At 51.6% G+C, this 20,091-nt stretch overlaps 8 protein-coding genes and 1 non-coding gene across 11 annotated transcripts; 5 read left to right on the forward strand and 4 right to left on the reverse strand.

Moving 5' to 3' along the window:
- The first annotated feature begins 2,169 nt into the window (after positions 1-2,169).
- Positions 2,170-4,083, forward strand: LOC112344610 (pentatricopeptide repeat-containing protein At4g02750-like). Its single transcript, XM_024669679.1, has one exon. It carries the CDS (start codon positions 2,170-2,172, stop codon positions 4,081-4,083), a length of 1,914 nt encoding a protein of 637 aa, XP_024525447.1.
- Positions 4,084-4,336: 253 nt separating this feature from the next.
- Positions 4,337-5,242, reverse strand: LOC112344688 (rhicadhesin receptor-like). Its single transcript, XM_024669956.1, has one exon. The coding sequence runs from the start codon at positions 5,194-5,196 to the stop codon at positions 4,522-4,524; it is 675 nt and encodes a 224-aa protein (XP_024525724.1). The 5' UTR covers positions 5,197-5,242; the 3' UTR covers positions 4,337-4,521.
- Positions 5,243-5,396: 154 nt separating this feature from the next.
- On the forward strand, positions 5,397-7,475 carry LOC9658445 (polyubiquitin). The gene is made up of 2 exons (XM_002964691.2): positions 5,397-5,493; positions 5,755-7,475. The coding sequence occupies exon 2, from the start codon at positions 5,774-5,776 to the stop codon at positions 7,379-7,381; it is 1,608 nt and encodes a 535-aa protein (XP_002964737.1). The 5' UTR covers positions 5,397-5,493; positions 5,755-5,773; the 3' UTR covers positions 7,382-7,475.
- Positions 7,476-7,766: 291 nt separating this feature from the next.
- Positions 7,767-9,428, reverse strand: LOC9658446. Its single transcript, XM_024669953.1, has 7 exons — positions 9,345-9,428; positions 8,958-9,281; positions 8,733-8,906; positions 8,563-8,679; positions 8,333-8,512; positions 8,226-8,272; positions 7,767-8,169 (listed from the first exon to the last, which is right to left on the reverse strand). Exons 1-7 carry the CDS (start codon positions 9,381-9,383, stop codon positions 7,917-7,919), a joined length of 1,134 nt encoding a protein of 377 aa, XP_024525721.1. The 5' UTR covers positions 9,384-9,428; the 3' UTR covers positions 7,767-7,916.
- A 107-nt stretch (positions 9,429-9,535) lies between these two features.
- LOC112344689 (glycine-rich RNA-binding, abscisic acid-inducible protein-like) lies at positions 9,536-10,430 on the forward strand. The gene is made up of 2 exons (XM_024669957.1): positions 9,536-9,714; positions 9,857-10,430. Exons 1-2 carry the CDS (start codon positions 9,601-9,603, stop codon positions 10,298-10,300), a joined length of 558 nt encoding a protein of 185 aa, XP_024525725.1. The 5' UTR covers positions 9,536-9,600; the 3' UTR covers positions 10,301-10,430.
- LOC9659660 lies at positions 10,336-11,997 on the reverse strand. 2 transcript variants are annotated; one of them, XM_024669955.1, is made up of 7 exons: positions 11,702-11,997; positions 11,448-11,621; positions 11,262-11,354; positions 11,132-11,200; positions 10,851-11,057; positions 10,655-10,780; positions 10,336-10,606 (listed from the first exon to the last, which is right to left on the reverse strand). In XM_024669955.1, exons 1-7 carry the CDS (start codon positions 11,945-11,947, stop codon positions 10,463-10,465), a joined length of 1,059 nt encoding a protein of 352 aa, XP_024525723.1. In that variant the 5' UTR covers positions 11,948-11,997; the 3' UTR covers positions 10,336-10,462. The 2 variants fall into 2 exon arrangements, with proteins under 2 accessions (XP_024525723.1, XP_024525722.1); XM_024669954.1 differs by having other exon boundaries at positions 10,851-11,032; positions 11,132-11,354.
- Positions 11,998-12,006: 9 nt separating this feature from the next.
- LOC9659661 (pentatricopeptide repeat-containing protein At5g27110) lies at positions 12,007-15,419 on the forward strand. 2 transcript variants are annotated; one of them, XM_024669951.1, is made up of 2 exons: positions 12,007-12,838; positions 12,902-15,419. In XM_024669951.1, exons 1-2 carry the CDS (start codon positions 12,022-12,024, stop codon positions 15,235-15,237), a joined length of 3,153 nt encoding a protein of 1,050 aa, XP_024525719.1. In that variant the 5' UTR covers positions 12,007-12,021; the 3' UTR covers positions 15,238-15,419. The 2 variants fall into 2 exon arrangements, with proteins under 2 accessions (XP_024525719.1, XP_024525720.1); XM_024669952.1 differs by having other exon boundaries at positions 12,461-12,544; positions 12,658-15,419.
- A 1,841-nt stretch (positions 15,420-17,260) lies between these two features.
- Positions 17,261-17,331, reverse strand: TRNAG-CCC. The gene has a single exon. It is a non-coding gene; the product is annotated as a tRNA-Gly (tRNA).
- Positions 17,332-18,670: 1,339 nt separating this feature from the next.
- On the forward strand, positions 18,671-19,944 carry LOC9658447 (probable aquaporin TIP2-1). The gene is made up of 3 exons (XM_002964693.2): positions 18,671-18,896; positions 18,978-19,225; positions 19,287-19,944. Exons 1-3 carry the CDS (start codon positions 18,770-18,772, stop codon positions 19,644-19,646), a joined length of 735 nt encoding a protein of 244 aa, XP_002964739.1. The 5' UTR covers positions 18,671-18,769; the 3' UTR covers positions 19,647-19,944.
- The last annotated feature ends 147 nt before the right edge of the window (positions 19,945-20,091 follow it).

A 20,091-nucleotide genomic window follows, 5' to 3' on the forward strand; every position in this document is an offset into this window, starting at 1 on the left:
AAGACATGGTGGATGCTTTACTTGTTGCTGGAAAGGGAAACAAATCTACTATAATCAAATATGAAAGACTTCATGTTTAACATTTGAATGAAGAATGTGAAAGTTTGAAGGAGAGGATGCAATAAATCAAAGAAGGATGGAAACATTATGGTTGTAGTATCACTTTGGATGGATGGCAATGCAAATTCTTGGCTGTGAGTTGTCAAGGTTGTGTGTTCCTAAAATCGATGGATGTTTCAAATGCAATCAAGACTGATTTATATCTCTATGAGTAGTGATTCTGGAATTTGAACCCAAGAATATTGTCCAACTAGTCATAGATAATGCAGACAATTGTGTGGGCATGGGCCAACTTATTGGAGGAGTTCCCTCGCATCATACATGGTCATTGTGTTTGCTATGTTCTTGATTTGTTATGCGAAGATATTGGCAAACTTAAATGGGCACAACCATTGATTAGTGGATGTGAAAAGGTGGTTACCTTCTTCACAAAGAAACCAAAACTTCTAGCTGCTTTCCAGAAGATTGCACCATGGGATTTTGTGAAGCCAACAACAACATAATTTGCTTATAGTTACTTGGTTACAAGCCAATTTGTGGATGAGAAAATGATGTGAGCTATCTAATAGCTTAATTGTAAGTGATGTCTGGCTTGATACGTGGAGCTATGTATCTAGAGCAGACGAAGTGAAAGTTCTAGTGAAAAACAATAAGTTTTGGATGCAATGTTCTGCATTTGTTGTGATCATGGCCCCGATTCTAAAGCTGTTAAAAATAGCTGATAGGGATGGCACAAGGATGGGCATCATCTTTGAAGCTATGGATCAAATGCAAGAGAGCTTGTAGAAATTGGCTAATGATGATGTGGTGGACAATAGAGAATTGAACCACTTAAAGCATTCAATCTGGTCCAAACCATTGGCTTAATCGTCTATAAAGTGTGGGCCCTTGTTTACATCCATTGTGGATGGACATGGAAGAGGATGTTGAAGGTAACCATGCATACTTTGAACAAATTTCAAAGGGGGATTTGAAGCTTGAGGAAAAGTTAATGCTTCAATTTCATGATTTCAAGAAAAATTGACCTACAGAAACGAGACATAATCCTGCATCTCAAGGAAACATGTGTAACACAGGAATTTTTTGGTGGGGAGAGTATGGATCTTAACTCCCTGACCTGCAGAAGGTGGCTATGTGAGTGCTTACCAATGCATTTCAGTTTCTGATGCTGAAAGAAATTGGACCACTTGGAGCATTGTCCAGTCTAAGAAAAGAGCTCAGTTGCTAACTGTGAATATGGAAAAGTTAGTGTATTATTACACTAATTTGAAGCTAATCCAACTTATAGAGATAAAGGGCACACCTTGTAAGGAGATTGATCCAGATGATTTGGATTTAGGAGCCAATTGGGAAAGGTTTTTGCATATGTAGCAAAGGATGCAAGAATTCCAAGAACTTTTATAAGAGACAAATGAAAGTGTTGTGAAAGATGAAATTGATGATGATGAAGAATATTCAAATATTTAAAAAGTGTTTTTAAAATCTTTTACATTTCTTTAGGTTTTTAGGTTTGTTACTAATAAACTTGTTTGGAGCAAAATTTGACATTTGCAAAGGCATTTTGGTTTATGCGTTTAGAACGTTTGTGAGTTTGCTCGATCAGTATGAAGCAAGCTCTAGCAAGCAGTGATCCAACTTGATCCAACTCCATCTAGTAACACCGCTCTGCGACGAAGAACAAAAAAGGCTCGTTCGAACTGGAAGTCCTTTCTCAAGGCTACCAGCTGAAGCTTTCTCGAGAGTGTGGACCTTACCAGAGACATTACACCGGAAGAACTTGATCGCACTGTCAAGCCGAAGGAGCAGAGCTTTCCCGCTGATGGCGTCCAATAAGAGAAGCTGCGAATGTGGCCAACGTCCCGGGTATATAAAGGTGGAAGCTTGGAGCTTGTGTTCGCTGTCTCAGTCTTTAGATTCGATGAGTTCACAGTCACTAAGAGGGACAAGACCATGGACGATCATGTCGATATCGATGTGAAGAAGGCCTGCTGCTATTTGGGAGGAAGAAACAAGTTTTTGCCCTCAAAACTTTTAGATCTTCCAGCAAAGTACTAGCACTCCACAAGATATCCAGTGAATGATTCTCGCCACCTTTGGAATGAAAAGGAGATGGAAGCGAGAGAGCTCGTGTCGATGATCCGGAATGGCGGCTTGCAGGAAGCCCACGCAAGGATCCAATCCCATCCCCATTGCGCAGGCACTTACCTGTGGAATGTGACGCTCACGGAGCTCGCCAAGAGTGGCCGCCTGATGGAGGCCAAGAGCTTCTTCGACAATGCGATGCCGATCCACGATACCATCTCGTGGAATGTGATGGTGGTGGGATTTGCCCGGAATGGGCATCTTGCGGACGCCGAGAGAGCCCACCGCGAGATGCCACAACCGAGCCTTGTGTCGTCCACGGCAATGATCGTTGCCTACGCGGAGAATTTTCGATTGCACGACGCGAAGGAGCTCTTCGATCGACTGCCGGTCCTGGATCTAATCTCCTGGAACGCACTTCTAGCAGCATTTGCCCGGGCATGGGATTTCGTGGGTTCGCAGAGGGTGTTTCGATCGATACCCGAGCTGGATCTCGTGTCCTGGACGACGATGGTGGTCTTGTTCGCGAGATCTGGCAAGGCGGCGGTGGCGAAAGAGCTCTTCTCCCGGATGCCCGAGCGAAATCTCGTCGCGTACAATGCGATGCTGTCGATAAGCGCAGAGAGAGGCGATCTGGAAGGAGCTTGGTCGATCTTTGCCACGATGCCGGAGAGGAATTTGGTGTCATGGACGAGCCTGATGGGTTCCTGTGCCGAGGCCGGGGACCTCGATCGCGCAAATGCCCTGTTCCACGAGATGCCCGAGAGAAATCTCGTCTCCTGGACGGCGATCCTGAACGCCCACCAGGGAAACCTCGATGCGATGGAGGAGATCTTCGCCCAGATGCCTGCGAGGAATCTAGTTTCCTGGACCGCGATGATCAGCGCCTACTCCCAGGCCGGGAAGATCGAGAGAGCCAAGAATCTCTTCGAGCGACTGGAGGAGAGAGACCTCGCCTGCTGCAACGCGATGCTGTCCGGCTACTCGCGCGGCGGCGATCTCGCCGCGGCCGAGAATCTCCTGGCGAGAATGCCATCGCTGGACCTGATCTCCTGGACCCTGCTCCTCGCCGCGCTCTCCCAATCCGGCGCCCTGGAGAGGGCCAAGCGCTGCTTCGATGCCCTGCCGCAGCAAGACATCGCGACGCTCAACACGATGATCGCCGCGCTCGCGCAGTGCGGCCAGATCGACGCCGCCAAGAACACCTTCGACTCCATGCCCGAGCACAACGCAGTGTCGTGGACGGCCCTGATCACCGGACACACGTACGGCGGAGATCTCCCCTCGGCCAAGCACGCGTTCGATTCCATGCCCCAGCAAAATCCCACCGCCTGGAACGCCCTCCTCTTCGCGTATGCCCTCAACGGCCATCTCGCGTCCGCGCTGGACATCTTCCAGCGAATGCCCCACCAACGGACGCACGCCACGTGGGCAGCGCTGCTGACTGGATATGCCCACCACGGGCATAGCGCCCAGGTGGAGAGCTTGTTCCGCGAGATGGCGATGGTGGAGATGCCCTGCGAGGCCGCCATCACGGCGCTGCTCGTCTCCTACAGCCGCGCTGGGGATTTTCGATCGGGGGGGAGGCTACTGGCGACCATGGCGGGCGATTTCGAGATCCGGGCGAGCAAGCAGCACTACTGCTGCGTGATCGATCTGTTGGGTCGAGCCGGGCATTTGGATTCCGCGATGGAGCTTGTGAGAAGCATGCCGTTTCATCCCAGCCGGCACGACTGGACGTGCGTGATGGCAGCGTGTGGGAGGATCGAGTGCGATCCAGGCGATGGAGTCGTCATCCGGGTAGCCGCCAAGCGCTCGCTCGTGGAAGACGAGCGACTGGAGATCGATCGAGACGTGGGGATGGGTCAGTGGAGTGGGGGTTACGTGTTGCTCGCGAATTCGTACATGCTATCCACAGTGAATCTAAAGGCTCAAACTTGATAGGCTTTTAGAACAGTTCCACTTTCACACTACAGTTCTTTATGGGCCACACTAAAGTTTTTCTTTGCAACAGTGACATTCCCAAAGTCTAGATTAAAATTCTCCAGCAGAGAAAACAAAGTGACTGTCCTAGACAGAACTTTCAAAGGGTAGCTAGCATACAGTGTCACTACGTAGTGATCTTCTGGAATGCGAGGAAAAACTTCAAAGAACAGCGTGGAAGAAGATCGAATCACTCGTTTGTAGAAAAAGGTGGCTCAAAAGTTTGAAACGTATCACATAACTTTGGATTCTGACACGAAGAGTCGCGATTTAGACAGAAAAAAGAGGAGCCAACATTCTAGATGTATAGGTAGTAGGGACACCACATGAAAAACCACAATCACAAAAGTTGGCAGCTTATTGACAAGAGCTTCCAGTCCATGGAGCTTGTCGATATCAAGTCATCCCGATGAGCTCCCGGAGCTTCTGGAGGAGATGAGCATCGATCTGGAACGCCCTCTCGATGACATCGTCCAGGATGGGCGGGTCCGAATCAAACACGGCCTTGGCAACCTGGGAAACTCCGGGGTTCTGCGAGTTGAACCCGGCCACCGCCAGCGCGGGCTCCTTGTCAATGTTGATCTGGAAGTGGATCAACCCGCGGGGGAAGACGAAGAGCTCGCCGGGATAGATGGTCTGCGCGAAGAGCTTGTTCTGCGGCGCGGTGGTGACGAAGCCCACGTAGAGCTTCCCCTCGACGAGGAAGAGGAGCTCGGTGCCCCGGGGGTGGACGTGCGGGGGATTGACACCGCCGGGAGCGTAGTCGAGGCGGGCAAACGAGACGCCCAGAGTGTTGAGCCCAGAGAAATTGCCAACGTTTGCAGCGGTGACGATGGAGCCGAGCTTGTTGTCGGTGTTGCCCGGGTTCTTGAGGACGCCCGACTTGAAGTCCTCGGCCGCCACCGCGGCGAAGGGCTTGCACACCACGCCATTGATCGTGGTGGCGGACGTGTTGTCCGCGACGCAAACGTCCTGGAGCATGTCCTCGTCGGCAGCGAGGATTGGCGTGGGGGCGATCGTCATCGCGAGGAGAAACGCGAGGATGACCACCATGATCGACATTGGTGCCATGAATCCTAGAGAAACTATCACTCGACGAGCTTCTCTTTTTAACTGACTAGATGAGCTTGGGAGATGGAGGGTGTGGTTTTAAAGAGGGTCTGGGACAATGACAGGGCAACCTCTTTGATGCGCGGAATATGCGAACGCTGCGCTGGCCTTGGAGTCCAATTAACACACGGCAGGGAAGAAGCATCTTGGCCGTCCACGTGAGATGTTGATCGACGGTTGAGGCGGGGTTATGGATGTTGAAATAAGGAAGCCAAGGCTAGGGTTTGATATCTTTTGGGGCGAAGGCGGCGTTTTGGGGTAAGCGCTAGTGCTCTGTTTCTAGGAGATTTTCTTGTAGATCTGGTGTCGCGGCGTTGCTAGGTTGTTTGTGGGGTGGATTTGTGCTCGGTTCTTAGATTTTCTTGTAGATCTGGTGTTACAGGGTTGCTGGATAGGTTTTCTTGTAGATCTGGAAGTGAGGTCTTGTGCTTGTGCTCGGTTTGTAGATCTGGTGTTTGTCTTATTGTTTGATGTCTGGGTTGTGGGCTCAATTTCTAACTCGATCTCTTGGCTGTGTAGGTGATACTCATCAGCAGATATGCAGATATTCGTCAAGACCTTGACTGGCAAGACCATCACCTTGGAGGTGGAGAGCTCTGATACCATCGATAATGTGAAGACTAAGATCCAGGACAAGGAGGGAATTCCTCCTGACCAGCAGCGCCTCATCTTTGCGGGCAAGCAGCTCGAGGACGGTAGGACGTTGGCGGACTATAACATCCAGAAGGAGTCGACTCTCCACTTGGTGCTTCGTCTTCGTGGAGGGATGCAGATCTTCGTCAAGACGCTCACTGGGAAGACAATCACTCTCGAGGTGGAGAGCTCGGACACCATCGACAACGTCAAAACAAAGATCCAGGACAAGGAAGGAATCCCACCGGACCAGCAGCGTTTGATCTTTGCCGGGAAGCAGCTCGAGGACGGTCGGACCCTTGCGGATTACAACATCCAGAAGGAATCAACTCTTCACTTGGTGCTTCGTCTTCGTGGAGGGATGCAGATCTTCGTCAAGACCCTGACTGGCAAGACCATCACCCTTGAGGTGGAGAGCTCGGACACCATCGACAACGTCAAGACTAAGATTCAGGACAAGGAGGGTATCCCCCCGGACCAGCAGCGCTTGATCTTTGCCGGAAAGCAGCTCGAGGATGGACGCACTCTGGCGGACTACAACATCCAGAAGGAGTCGACGCTCCACCTGGTTCTCAGGCTTCGTGGTGGGATGCAAATCTTCGTGAAGACCCTGACAGGCAAGACCATCACTCTCGAGGTGGAGAGCTCGGACACCATCGACAACGTCAAGACAAAGATCCAGGACAAGGAGGGAATCCCACCTGACCAGCAGCGTCTCATCTTTGCGGGGAAGCAGCTCGAGGATGGACGCACCCTGGCGGACTACAACATCCAGAAGGAGTCGACGCTCCACCTGGTGCTTCGTCTTCGTGGTGGGATGCAAATCTTCGTGAAGACCCTGACAGGCAAGACCATCACTCTCGAGGTGGAGAGCTCGGACACCATCGACAACGTCAAGACAAAGATCCAGGACAAGGAGGGAATCCCACCTGACCAGCAGCGTCTCATCTTTGCGGGGAAGCAGCTCGAGGATGGTCGAACTCTTGCAGACTACAACATCCAGAAGGAGTCGACTCTCCACTTGGTGCTTCGTCTTCGTGGAGGGATGCAGATCTTTGTCAAGACCCTGACTGGCAAGACCATCACCCTTGAGGTGGAGAGCTCGGACACCATCGACAACGTCAAGACCAAGATCCAGGACAAGGAAGGAATCCCTCCGGACCAGCAGAGGCTGATCTTTGCCGGCAAGCAGCTCGAGGATGGACGAACTCTAGCCGATTACAACATCCAGAAGGAGTCGACGCTCCACCTGGTGCTTCGTCTTCGTGGAGGGATGCAGATCTTCGTCAAGACACTCACTGGGAAGACGATCACTCTGGAAGTTGAGAGCTCGGACACCATCGACAACGTGAAGACTAAGATCCAGGACAAGGAGGGCATCCCCCCGGACCAGCAGCGCCTCATCTTTGCGGGGAAGCAGCTCGAGGATGGTCGCACCCTGGCGGACTACAACATCCAGAAGGAGTCGACGCTCCACCTGGTGCTTCGTCTTCGTGGAGGCATGCTTGCCTGATCCAACGATAAGTTTCATGACGATGGCAAAGCTTTCTCTTGTATCATGAAAATCTTATTCGAATAGAGGAAGCAATGTTATTACAAGTTTCTAAGATAGTGTGGTGGAGTTTCCGCAATCCATGATGAAGCTTAGAAAGTAGGCTGGCGATATACACTCGACAGTGGTGTCGTGGAGAACTCTCTTAGACCTGGACGCGTCCTTGTTGCACGAAGGATCTCCAAGGAAGTAGCCTTTGCGCACGCCATCGAAGATAAATCGAAAGCCACCGATTGCGAATGGAGAGAGCGAGGAGCATCGCCCGCAGTCCGCGAGAACCCGCGACACCGTGAGGCAATCCTCCTCCAAGATCATCAAGTAGCTCCCTGTTCCGAGGCTCAGCAAGAGAGCAAACAAAAGAGAGCAAAAGCTCCTCCTCATTATCGTCATCGTTATCACTTCTCACGTGAAGAACATGAGCTCCTCTTATAAATTACCGAGAGAGAACGTTTGGTTCCTCGCGTTCCTATGTACACACCTGGGAGGAGCAGCGAGATCACTGCTCTGTCTCGAGAAACTGCCAGCTTCCGCCGCTCGAAGTCGTGCTCTTCTCGTGGCTGAAGGATGAGGTGGACAGAGCTGCTGCGAATTCGTCGTCGTTGTCCTGCGGAGCTAGATCGCTGATGAGCTCCGGCTGCCAGTTGAAGATACTGCCCGCTTGGCTTGCGCTGTGGAAGCTGTCGAGGACGAGGCCTTCCACTTTCTTCTTCAAGAGTTCCACGTCTTCGTGGAGGATGGAAATCTCGCCTCTGAGAGAAAAGAAAGTTAGCAACAGAAGCATAAGAACTAGGAGATAAGAGCTTACTGGAGCGAGTCTACAACAGTCCCTTGTTTCATGAGGAACTCCCTTAGCTGTGTGGGGCAGACAAGTTTAGTTTGCAAGGAAGGCGGAGTAAAGAAGACCAAGCGTACCTTTGTGCAGTTATCAGCCTCTAAGTCTAGTTCGATGGACTCTTGTGTGATTTGTGCCAAAATGTCCTCTTCTTTTTGCAGTAGCTCCCGCGAAGCGGCTTCCTTTCGCAGCCTTTCCTCGTCAGCAACACGTTCATCTTCTTTGGCCTTGGCGATACGGTCTTGCAGTGTGGCTTTCATCTGGAATGACGTGCGGATAAAGAAAGCTCCAAAATCTCTACGTCTCTTACCTCTTCGAGAATATCGGAGGCCTTGAGCCACTCCGTCCGCACTTGCTGCACCCGAGAAAAGAGTTCTCTCGCTTCAGTTCCAAGCACTGCTTTCTCGCCGTAAACCTCTCCAGAGTGCTGTGATTCAGTGCGTTAGAATGGTATAGCATCTGTCGAGAAGAGCAACTTACCACTGCATTTGCTTCTCTAGCCTCGGCAACGGTCTTTCGAACTTCTTCGGCACTAGCATGTAAAGCTTCGACTCCCTCCAGGGCTTGAGCTTTCGCCGACCGAGCGGCAGCCTCGGCTTGCTCCGCAACTCTGCGCAGTTCTTTCATCTCTTGGATAGAAACCATCAAGTTTTGCTGCACGAAGAAACAGAGATCAAGCTTGAAATGGAAATTCTCTAGTCCCACCTTGTCAGTCTTGGTCTGCTCAATCATTTGCTCGATGGTCTCGCAATCCACTGCGTACATGGAGCTGGAAGCGCTCTTCCACACCCCCGGATCATCGGAAGAGACGAGCTCAGCGTTTTCGTCAACATTGTCGGTGTCAACAATGTCGGTGTCGGTGGAATCCATGGCTGGAGCCTCGGAGAATTCTCGATAATCTAAAATCTGCGTCGACTCAATCGACCGACGCGCCTTCCAGTCCAGGACCTCACCCTCTATGAAATCGATGCCGGCTTGGAGGTCATTCTTGTGCTCGATCGCAGTAGCTCGAATGATCCGGCGATCAACCTACACGCGCAAGAAAGAAATGTCACATACCATCTACTACAGCAGAATCCAAGAAAGAAAAACCTGAGGATAGAGCTTCTCGAGAGCTGCGCACGTGTCCATCGATCGAGGGAGAAACGGCAGCCCTGCGCAGCTGCCCAAGAACCCTAAAATTTCGAAGCCCTACAAAGAATATAATGCTCTTTTTGGCGCCACGTCAGATCCAATCCGGACAGTTAGTGCTTTCACCGCAATGGATGGCTGGGATTTGCTGTGAGCGAGAGCTAGGGTTCTTCTTTTTGGCCTCTCGGGATTGAGAGAGAGAGAGCTCGCGCTCGTCATGGCGGAGGTCGAGGTGGAGTACCGCTGCTTCGTCGGTGGCCTGGCGTGGGCTACCGACGACATCAGCCTCGGCGAGGCATTCAAATCCTTCGGCGATGTCATCGAATCCAAGGTACCGTGTTGTGATCCGGGGCGCATTTCGCCGAAATCTTGCCCCTAGCAGCGGCGCCTGTGCCAAGATCCCGCGCTCGCGCCCGGATCGAGAGAATGCGGGCGTTCTTTCGCCGTGATTTCTCACCAGAATGTGTGCGCAGGTGATTAACGACCGGGAGACCGGCAGATCTCGCGGATTTGGCTTCGTCACGTTCCGCGAGGAGCAATCCATGAAGGACGCGATCGAATTGATGAACGGCAAGGACCTGGACGGGCGGAACATCACTGTTCACCAGGCACAGCAGAGGCCCGCCATGAGCAACGCCAACAAGTCGAGCCGCTATGGCGGATCGAACAACTACAGTGGTGGTGGTGGTGGCGGCGACCGTGGCTACACCAACGAGCGAGGCAGTGGTGGCTACAGCGATCGCGGCGGCTATGGTGGGAGGAGGAATGGTGCTGGTGCTGGTGTTCCTGGCGGTGGTGGCGGTGGCGGTCCCGAGACAGGGAATGGTGCTGGTGCTGCCGGCGGCGGTGGACGCCGCTATGGCGGTGCTCGATCAGATGGCCGCTCCGACGTTGACAATTGGAGAAGAAACGAGTAGTCCCGGATCGATCAAGCTCGACTTCCAAGCCGAGAAGAAACTTACGTACGCGTTCTAATTGCCGCTGTTGGTGTGATATGGTATGATACAACCGGTGGAATACAAAGGTATGGTCTCTCTTTCGATTTTCTATCATCTCTTTGGATGGGCTTTACGCGATCCTCACGCTGTCTTCAAGCGAATAGCGGCCAGCTCCGACTCGACGTAGTCTCCGGCAAGCGTCGCGGGATAGTTCTTGGCTGCTTGGGCCGATGCGAAGTGGCCCAGGGGCTCTAAGATCGCGTCCGAGGCAATGTGGCCGAACACCTGCGCGAGAGTTGGATGTGACGATGATGAGAAGTGGAGAGTTCTTACCGTGGAGGAGACTCTCCACAGGCTGCGTCCGGCCTGCTCCGCTGCCTCGGCTGCTGCGATGGTCTCCTTGGTCACTATGACTTCGTGCATTCCAGCGCTACACTCGCCGCCGGTTAGCCACTCGAGCTGTGAATCCAGGCGAGGAGGAAAAAGAGCTGAGATGCCTGCGAGAAAGGATGGATGGAGCTTGCGTTACCTCTTTTCCGGCTTGAACGAGCAAGCATCCGGGAGGAACACGGACGAGGAGCTTCTGGCCTTGCTTGAGCCAGATGTTGAGGCCGGGGAAGCGGCTTCTCCCGTGAATGGTGAGGAAGTTTAAGTCGTAGTGGTATCCGGCGAAGACGCTCCCTTCCTCGGTGAACTTGGAGAGATCGCTACCTGTAGGAGCCAGAAGATGAGGTCCCTAAGACAACGAAACTTAGGAGAGATATGGAAAAGAAAACGAGGAAGTCTAGAGTTCCAGTGTTCTTGCGCTACCTGAGACATCAAGGATGTGAATGCGTCGGGAGGAAGGCCAAATCCAATCGCAGCCATCTCGGCAACAATCTATGCAAACGAAAGTTTTGGAAAGTGTCAAGGAAAGAAACGAGAAAAGAGAGGCTTTTACCTCCACAGCTGCGATCATCTTGCGTCCCCATCCATCCATAACTTCGATCCAGTCGGGGAATCCTTCCGGGACTACTGGATCAGCGTTAAACTCCTGCGAAGATCATTGGAAGTTTTAAGAAATGCTAGACTCGATCGATCTATAGTTCTTAGAAATGCTAGAGTCGATCGATCTCTCTTCGAGTACCTTGAATCGCGTGTTGGCTGGACGGGGGCCGACTCTCCACATGTAGCGCCATTTTGGATCGGCCCCTACGGGCATTCGAGGCTTCTCGGAGTCTGGGATTTTCTCCATGCGTGCTTGGAGATCTTTGTCCAGAGCACACCGGGGAACTTCCACTCCCTCTGGTGTCACTCCCACCTAGAAAGAATTTGAAATAGAATGATCGAGGAAAGAAATTCTAGCCTAGAGAAGAAGTGCTCGATTGGATCGAGATCTACCTGGTAGTGTAGATGACGACGCTCTTGCTGCCGCTTGAATTCGTCCGCCATGCCGAAATATCGCTCCATCATGTTGAGGAATCGATCGTTGTCCTCGGGCGTGCAGCGCGGATCGCGAAGAACAAGGGCGCCGGCCTCTCGCAGGCATTTGGCGACCTCCAGGCAGGAATTCCTCACATTCTCGGGCAGGGGCTGTGATCCGCGCGCCTCGAGGTATGGCTCCAGCTCCACCACTGGAAGATCCATCCTAGCCCTACCCAAAATCGCAGTGAGCGGCAAAAAAATGTAGCAAGAAAACGAACTAGGGTTCTTCACGGGAAATGCTTCTCGATGATAGGGTTTTGATCTCTCCGCTGGCGCCACACGATCGATCGAGAATCCCGGGTTCCAGGAGCTGCTCCTTCTCGCAGGAATCGCTACTGACACAGAAATCGCCGCTATTCGAGAGAGTAGTCGCCGATACCCACCAGGTACGCGATCGATTCGTCGATCTTCTCCGGCAATGCAGCCGATCCAAGGATCTGGCACGGGGGAGGCAGATTCACGCCAGCATTGCCAGAAGCAGCGCTCCTCAAGATCCAGTCGTGGGGAACTGGCTCATACAGATGTATCTCAAGTGTGGGAGCTTGATCGATGCCTCGCAGGTGTTCTACCAGCTGCTGGAGACGAGTGTGGTGAATCTGGTGGCCTGGACCGCGCTGATCGCGGCTTATGCCCGGAATGGGCAAACCAAGCTCGCGATCCGGCTCTTCCAGCAAATGCAGCTAGAGGGGAATTCGCCCGACCGGATCACTCTCGTGACGATCTTCGAGGCGTGTGGCAACCCCGAGAATCTGGAAGATGGTAAGAAGATCCACGCCTATCTCTCTTGCAACTCGGACGTAGTTCTTGGCAGCTCTCTCATCACCATGTATGGAAAGTGTGGGAGTCTAAGCGAAGCTTGTTTGATGTTCCAGAGCATGGAGGAGTGGAACACCGTGGCGTGGAACTCTCTCATGGGAGCTTTCGTCCAGCATGATCGAGTGGAGGCGGCGATGGAGCTCTACTGGGAGATGCTGCAGTGTGGATTCTTGCCGAGTAGACCGACTTTCCTGACGGTGTTGGCGGCCATCTCTAGCCTCGAGTCTCTACGACACGGTAAGCTTGTTCACGACACTCTTGTTGAGGCTGGTCATGAGGATGATGTTGTTGTCCAGACAGCGCTGGTAAACATGTATGGGAAGTGCGGAAGCGTGGTGGAAGCAGTGGAAGTTTTCGACAGGATGCCCCGGCACGATGTGATATTGTGGAGTGCCGTGATCTCGGCTCACGTCAACTGCGCCGAGTACGAAGAATCTCTCAGGCTTTTCCGGAAGATGCAGCTCGAAGGGAACAGGCCAAACAACGTGACGCTGGTCAGTGTTTTGAGCGCTTGCGAGGGGCCGCAGGCACTGGAGACAGGGAAAGGGATTCATGAGTGTGTTGTGGAGGCCGGGTACGAGGGGGACTTGATCGTCGGGAATGCCATTGTGAGCATGTATGGGAAGTGTGGCAGCTTGGAAGACGCGTGGGATGTCTTTCACAGGGTGCCGCGGAGAAGTGTGGTGACTTGCAACGGGATGATGGGGGCTTGTGCCGTGCAAGGGGACTCGTCAGGTGCTCTCAAGCTCTTCCGGTATATGGTGCACGAAGGCATCGGGTTTGACAACATCACCTTCCTCAGTGCTCTCTGTGCGTGCTCGGGCACCTCGGGCTTGTCTCACGGCGAGTTCTTTCACGCTCGCATGTTGGAGCGCGGGCTTGAGCTGGACATATTCGTCGCGAATGCACTCGTCAACATGTATGGCAAGTGTGGGAAAGTAGAGGCTGCCGAGCACGTCTTTGAAGAGCTCGCAGAGCAAGATGTTCGTACATGGAACGCGATGATTCTGGCCTACGTCCAAAATGAAGAGGAGAGAAGCGGACTTTTGGTGTTTCGACACATGATGCAGAGTGGATACAAGCCGGACGAAGTTACCTTCGCGATAACTCTCAACGCTTGCTACCATCCCAGGTTCTTGAGGGATGTTCACTCTCTCATTTCTGAGACGGGGATATCAAACACAGTCGTTCAGAACGCGCTGGTTGTCATGTACGGGAGATTTGGTCTGCTGGAGGAAGGTTATCAGGTGTTTGAGAAGCTGGATCAGGAGAGCATTACGAGCTGGAACGTCATGATAGCCTCCTGTGCTCAGAGTGGACAAATGGAGGCGGCATTTTCTCTCTTCAGGGAAATGCAACACCAAGGAGTGGTTCCGAACAAGGCAACACTCCTCATCATGATCAATGGCTGTTCCACCTCGAACGAGGCAAAACTTCTGCAGTGCTACTGGACAGACGAGCTGCTAGAGTCGCACAACATATTGAAGGTTGCTCTTGTGAGTCTCTACGGTCGATGTGGAAGCTCTCGTGAAGCTCTGGACATCTTTGGAAGACTGGAATCGCCGCCTACAGCGTGCTGGAACTCGGTCATCTTCGCTCATGTCCAGAGCAGGAGGGACTCCGAAGCGTTGAAGATGTTCTGGCGGATGCAGCAAGCCGGTGTTTGGCCAGACAAAACCAGCTTTGTGGCCGTCGTCAAGGCGTACTCCAACGTGGGGATGACAGAGCCGGAGATCGACTGGTTACGAGCAGTGATAGCCAACAGCGACGTGGAAGACGGAGTCCCCATTGGAAATGCTCTCATCAGCATGTATGGGAGGTGTGGCAGCTTTGGAAAAGCTCGAGACCTCTTCGACAGCATGGCCGAGCGAGACGCGGTCACTTGGAACACGATGATGAGCGTCTCGGAGCAACTGGAGCACGGGAGAGACTCCATCCAGCTCTTCCGACAGATGCTACAGGAAGGAACTCCTCCAGACAAAGTCACCATCCTCACCGTCCTCAACGTCTGCGCGAGCCTCCCAGCGCTGCAAGAAGGCAAAGCGATCTGCGCGTGGCTGGACCACACTCCACTCTCGGCGAACCAGATGATCGGCAACGCCATCCTCAACATGTACGCGAAGTGTGGATCCAGAGACGAAGCTCGCAGGATCTTCAGCGTGATGCAAGGCCGGGACGCCGTCTCCTGGAACGCGCTCATCGGGGCATACGGATCCTACAGCCGGGGGAGGTACGCGTTCCAGATCTTCCAGGCGATGCAGCTCGAAGGCAGCACCCCGGACGCCGTGACTTTCACCACGATCCTGTCGGTGTGTAGCCACGGTGGTCTCTTGGGCGAGGCCGTCAAGTGGTTCCGGTGGATGAGAGAAGACTACTACGTGGAGGCCGAGACGGGGCACTATGGCTGCATCGTGGATTTGCTGGGACGCCTGGGACGAGTTCCAGAGGCCGAGGAGGTGGCCGAGAAAATGCCCGCTGGGACCGATCCAATCGTGTGGACGACGCTGCTGAGCGCTTGCCAGGTCCATGGTGAAACGCAGCGAGGGAAGAGAGCCGCGGAGAGACTGGTGGAATTGGATCCAGAGGTGACCTCCGCCTACGTTGTGCTATCCACGATCTATAGGAAGGAAGAATAGTATTGTGTGAAGTCAATAGAAGACTCGTTGACTTACTAAAACCAGTCAACCGTAAGCTGACCAGTGGTCCTCTTTTTGCATGGTGGTCTGGGTTGAACTGACAAATTCATATACAGAAGCTTGCTTTTATTTCTCCAATCTCCATCGTAACCCCAGATCGCCTCCAAAATAAGTCACAATGTCACTAGTCCTCGTTGTCAAGTAATTCGCTAGGTTGACATGGTTTCAATCTCTCCACTTTGATCCTGAGCCGTGTCAAATGCTAAGCAGCAACCTGGCCAGTGGTTTCAACGAGTCATGAAAAGAGTTGCAAAACAAACTTACCCGACAACCGGTCAGTGCAGATAATTCGTGATTGCCAGAGAAATCGGGCCACTGAGGATCACATGAAGTATCTGTGACAAAGAACTCCCCCTGAGTACCATCCTCCAGGCATATATCCGGCCTCGTGAAGTAGGATGCATTCACCATTGCAGCAGTGGCTTTGCATGTAGCTTCTCAATCTTTAACTATATTGTAAAGCTGAGAAGAATACTTTCGCATGCCGGGCTGGTCTTCGTTGAATGCTCCCCAGAAAGCGTCTCAAGTTGTATCTCCCCCATACTCACTAAAGGCACAGTTTGTTGGCTGACTAAAATGGACACCTGAGATTTTAGCTGGAGCATCCTCCCAGCTTGGTCCAATGCATTCATCACGCACAAAGTCTCCCCAGTGACGATCACAGTTTGTTGGGTTATGAAAATAGACTTTTGCTGCATAGAAAGAGGAAATAGCAAATTCCACGCAAAACTCTTCAACATCGTTGGAAGCTGGGAGGATGCCTGTTGGCACACTCCACCCATCATTGACAAATTCTCCCCAATGCACACCACACTTGCCAGCTTAGAAAAAAACCAAAAGAACATAATGAGCATCGTGGATATTGAGAAAGAGAGAAGAGGTGATTTTTGAACGGATTTGTCACCACATGTTTGTGATATTTTTAAATTTATGGATGACTGACTTACATTTGTGAGTTCATAGCTTTAACCTTCATGAATTCATTTTTCATATCAAGACATAACTCATTTTATAACACATCAATGATCAATAAAATTTTAATGCAACTCAGAAAAAAGGAAACAATATCAACCTAATTTTACATGAACTATTAATGATAATTTCAAGAGGATGCAAAGCACAGCTAAAGTAGTACATAGTCCTATGGTATTGACTTTGTGAGTTGAGTGTTTACTAGGCAAGTGTTTATAAGTGTTTTTAAGAAGTTTAGACTTGTCTCCTAAGAGTGTGATAGACCGAGAGTTTTGCAGGCGTCTTGTGAGGATTCCAGGCGAAGAGCCTGTCGTCCTGTGAGTGTGCAGTGAATTCCCTTATGTGGCATCTGGAGGTTTCTTGCTCCTCAACGCTTTTGCAGTGTTCAAAACGTCCAAGGCTTTCCTGGCTAAAAGCCTCACCGGCATTTACAGCGAGCTTACCTCTGCATTTTGGTGGCTGCATGCGGGCAAACTTAATGCACATTGCCTAGTCGTGGCCTTGGCCAACACTTCTGCATTGCAAGACTGGAGATACGTGGAATAGTCACAACAAGTTCGATCGTTCCACCCTTATAGGGGCACACAGCACTGCCCAGGTTGCTGCTTAGCATTCGGATGGGACCATGGGAACAATTGTTTCTACATGGCACATGCTCAACCATTTCATAGTGAGCATGCCAGGATACAACATTTCGCTGGAGCTTGCCCCGTTGGAGCGTATGCCAAAACAGGGCATCTGGATGAGGAAAATCTGGTAGATGGGATGTTACGTGTCTTGGCTACGATGGTCAACCTCTTATCGGAAAGAGGTCTTGTCAGTGAATCAAATGTACTCGATTATATGTATATCAAATGCCCCTCTGGGACATGGCGCCCACTAAATCTCCTAATCTCTGTTCTTGTGGCATCGCAATGGTCACGCTTACGTTCCGTGAAGACAATGTAATCGCGAAGACAACATCGAGCAAAAACATTACAATAGCACGTCATGCGCAGCCGGGGAATCGAACCCCGGTCAGTACCGTGGGAGGGTACTATGATACCACTACACCAGCTGCGCCTTGACATTAACAAGACTTTTGCTCAATCCACATGGCAGTCTTCCACGAAGCGAGCTGGATTTTTTGCCAACACTCGGATAGCGTGCTGGTCGCTTGATGATTTCGTCAGGAGAGAATTCAAGGTGTGTCCAATTTGGAAGCACGTCTCAAAGAGAGAGAGACATCACTGGATTCACCCTCGGCAAGATTTCCAACGCTTGGCGTCTAGTCATTGATCCACAAAGATATATATATACTTGCAAAATCAAGAAGTGATTCGTGAGTGAGACGGGTGATAAGATCACTTGATCTTTCGACCACGGATTTGCCTCATCCGAACGTGGCGTTGCCTCGTTCCACCACGGCCTGCCTCCTGCCGTGGGGTGATCCAGATCTGGAGGTACTATGTTGTATAGATAACGAGAGGTTTTGAATTTGCAAACATGCAAGACCTAATCAGATTAAGATGTATAGGCAAAGTGCCAGCGCTCTATGATCTGGAAAACTTTTGAGAACTGGTCCCAGAGACAAAGAAAGAGGATTGGCATGACAAGTATTTCAGTTGCTCACCAACTCTATCTGTAAGCTTCACTCACCCAACCTAAACTCCAATTAATCCCCCCAAATCACATACTGTAGACAGGGAAACTGGCATCACAGACACAAGCCAAGTATGCAATGCCAGATTCATTGCCAAAGCCTCCAGCTGCTTCTAGTAGGCACTTCTCGTGGGTGGCAGCAACAAAGTGGATCTGACACCTTCTCTCTCCCATTTTTCCTTTAAAAAAATGCCATTGTCACTCACCAGCAGTTTACAAGCGACAAAATCGTTCCTTAGTGCCCTGTTCTTGTGATATCAATGCGCGCCTGGGTGGGGACCTCTTTCCTCATCGCTGAAAGAAAAAATCCGTCCGGGACGGTTTGCGATGGACAAGTGTGGATGGCTTCTTGTGCCGTCTTTGCAAGCTCTCGCATAAATCAAAGTTTTTCTATGATGTTAGAGAGCTCTATGGTGACTATCAAACGATAATCTTATCTTATCTATACATAATTTGATCATGGTGGAAGAAGTCGCCATTCACAAAGACGGGTGAAAAGAGCATGCCAACGTTTCCCACATTGGCGCGATTCTAGGAGTCAGATGCCTTTAGAATATTCCCCGAGGGGACACGTCGACTGAGCCTTATCCTACGGGCATATACGCATGTTGGGCAATGTATATTCGCATGTACGGGTCGCTGACACGTGTCCAGGGCTCGTCAGCCCTAGACGGTCGGCGGGGTGGGGACCACGTCAGCCGTGGAAAAACCTTGGCTTAACCCCGCCGTTATCTTTATAACGGAGGAGCTTTAAGCCCCCTTGAAAAAGCTCTCTTTTCTTTCTCCTCTCCCCTCACTCTCTTCTCTCTTTTTTTCTTCTTTGTTCTTCGTTTTTCTTGGGACTTTTTGATCGAAGATCATGGCTCGTCTCGCAGTCGGAGGTGCCGATGAGTACAGGCAACCAGATGCGATGAAGGGAGCTCTCGCGGAGTTCATTGGGACGTTCTTGTTCGTCTTCGCTGGTGTTGGATCGGCTATGGCTTTTGGTTCGTTCGCTCACCTCTCGCTCTATCTTGCTTCTTAAGCTATACCCTTTGATTGATCGGGGAAAAATGCGATGTTTGCAGCCAAGCTGGAAGGACCGATTCTCACACCCGCTGGCCTGGTGCAAATCGCGCTCGCGCACGGGATCGCCCTCTTCGTCGTCATCGCCGCCACCGCCAACATCTCGGGAGGACACATCAATCCCGCCGTCACGTTTGGCCTCGCGGTTGGAGGCCACATCACCATCGCCAGGGGAGTCCTCTACTGGATCGCCCAGCTCCTCGGGTCAGTGCTCGCGGCTCTCGTCCTCAAGCTCACCTTCCTCCACGAGGTAACAAGCTTTAGTCGTCCGTGAGCCACCTTGACTAACTTGACTGCTTTGGAACTTCCAGAGTGTTCCCATTCACGCCGTTGGAGCTCACGAATCTCTGATCTCCGCCCTGGTGATCGAGATCGTCACCACTTTCGCTCTCATCTTCACGGTCTACGGCACTGCGGTGGATCACAAGCGTGGAGTCGTCGGAACCATCGCCCCCATCGCGATTGGATTCATCGTGCTCGCCAACATCCTCGCGGCCGGGCCTTTCAGCGGCGGATCCATGAACCCGGCCAGATCCTTTGGCCCAGCTCTGATTACTTTCAACTGGACGAACCACTGGATCTACTGGGTCGGGCCTCTCATCGGTGGTGGCCTTGCTGGGCTTGTTTACAACGAGATCCTCATCACTCCACCACCTCCAGAGGAATACTAGAAGCTCTCCGAGCAGCTCGAGATTGGTCGGCACGGCATGGATTGGATCGTTTCTTTGGGTTGATTTGCTCTGTTTGTTGATACTGTGTTTTCTACTCTGTTTTTCACCTCGATTTTTCCTCTTTTTTTCCCCCTCTTCTTCGTTTTACCCTTTCTTTTCCTGCGCTGTATGATTAGGGATTACAGTCGGAGCAAAGAGATCGTCGAGATTCCGCACATTGGAAATAAACCCAAGAAGCAATCGATGTCAATGCAAGTAGTTCTTTTCTCAATTGTGCTGTGCTCGTTGTTTCCCGCCAGAGTGTTATTTAAAAAAACGTCCTAGCCCTAATGCACGAACACTATGACAAAAGTGACAAACACGTCCTGCTAGTTGTACACTGTGGATCTTGACTCTGGGGAAGATGATGGTTTATCGACCGGTTGTGGCAGCGAGCGAGGAAAAT

This window comes from Selaginella moellendorffii, unplaced genomic scaffold (assembly GCF_000143415.4).
Source record: "Selaginella moellendorffii unplaced genomic scaffold, v1.0 SELMOscaffold_5, whole genome shotgun sequence".
Taxonomy (NCBI): Eukaryota; Viridiplantae; Streptophyta; class Lycopodiopsida; order Selaginellales; family Selaginellaceae; genus Selaginella; species Selaginella moellendorffii.

Excerpts from the sequence above, each read along its gene's own strand:
- LOC9659661 (XM_024669951.1), top strand. The coding sequence starts at position 12,022 with ATGCTTCTCGATGATAGGGTTTTGATCTCTCCGCTGGCGCCACACGAT. Across the intron at positions 12,839-12,901 it reads CCTCGAGTCTCTACGACACG|CGCTGGTAAACATGTATGGG; the intron begins GTAAGCTTGTTC and ends TTGTCCAGACAG.
- LOC9658445 (XM_002964691.2), top strand. The coding sequence starts at position 5,774 with ATGCAGATATTCGTCAAGACCTTGACTGGCAAGACCATCACCTTGGAG.
- LOC112344610 (XM_024669679.1), top strand. The coding sequence starts at position 2,170 with ATGGAAGCGAGAGAGCTCGTGTCGATGATCCGGAATGGCGGCTTGCAG.
- LOC112344688 (XM_024669956.1), bottom strand. The coding sequence starts at position 5,196 with ATGGCACCAATGTCGATCATGGTGGTCATCCTCGCGTTTCTCCTCGCG.
- LOC9659660 (XM_024669954.1), bottom strand. The coding sequence starts at position 11,947 with ATGGATCTTCCAGTGGTGGAGCTGGAGCCATACCTCGAGGCGCGCGGA. Across the intron at positions 10,781-10,850 it reads TCGTTCAAGCCGGAAAAGAG|CTCGAGTGGCTAACCGGCGG; the intron begins GTAACGCAAGCT and ends CTGGATTCACAG. Across the intron at positions 10,607-10,654 it reads TGTGGAGAGTCTCCTCCACG|GTGTTCGGCCACATTGCCTC; the intron begins GTAAGAACTCTC and ends ACTCTCGCGCAG.
- LOC9658447 (XM_002964693.2), top strand. The coding sequence starts at position 18,770 with ATGGCTCGTCTCGCAGTCGGAGGTGCCGATGAGTACAGGCAACCAGAT. Across the intron at positions 18,897-18,977 it reads TGGATCGGCTATGGCTTTTG|CCAAGCTGGAAGGACCGATT; the intron begins GTTCGTTCGCTC and ends CGATGTTTGCAG. Across the intron at positions 19,226-19,286 it reads AGCTCACCTTCCTCCACGAG|AGTGTTCCCATTCACGCCGT; the intron begins GTAACAAGCTTT and ends TGGAACTTCCAG.
- LOC112344689 (XM_024669957.1), top strand. The coding sequence starts at position 9,601 with ATGGCGGAGGTCGAGGTGGAGTACCGCTGCTTCGTCGGTGGCCTGGCG. Across the intron at positions 9,715-9,856 it reads GCGATGTCATCGAATCCAAG|GTGATTAACGACCGGGAGAC; the intron begins GTACCGTGTTGT and ends ATGTGTGCGCAG.
- LOC9658446 (XM_024669953.1), bottom strand. The coding sequence starts at position 9,383 with ATGGACACGTGCGCAGCTCTCGAGAAGCTCTATCCTCAG. Across the intron at positions 8,273-8,332 it reads AGGCTGATAACTGCACAAAG|CTAAGGGAGTTCCTCATGAA; the intron begins GTACGCTTGGTC and ends TGCCCCACACAG. Across the intron at positions 8,170-8,225 it reads ACTGTTGTAGACTCGCTCCA|AGGCGAGATTTCCATCCTCC; the intron begins GTAAGCTCTTAT and ends CTTTTCTCTCAG.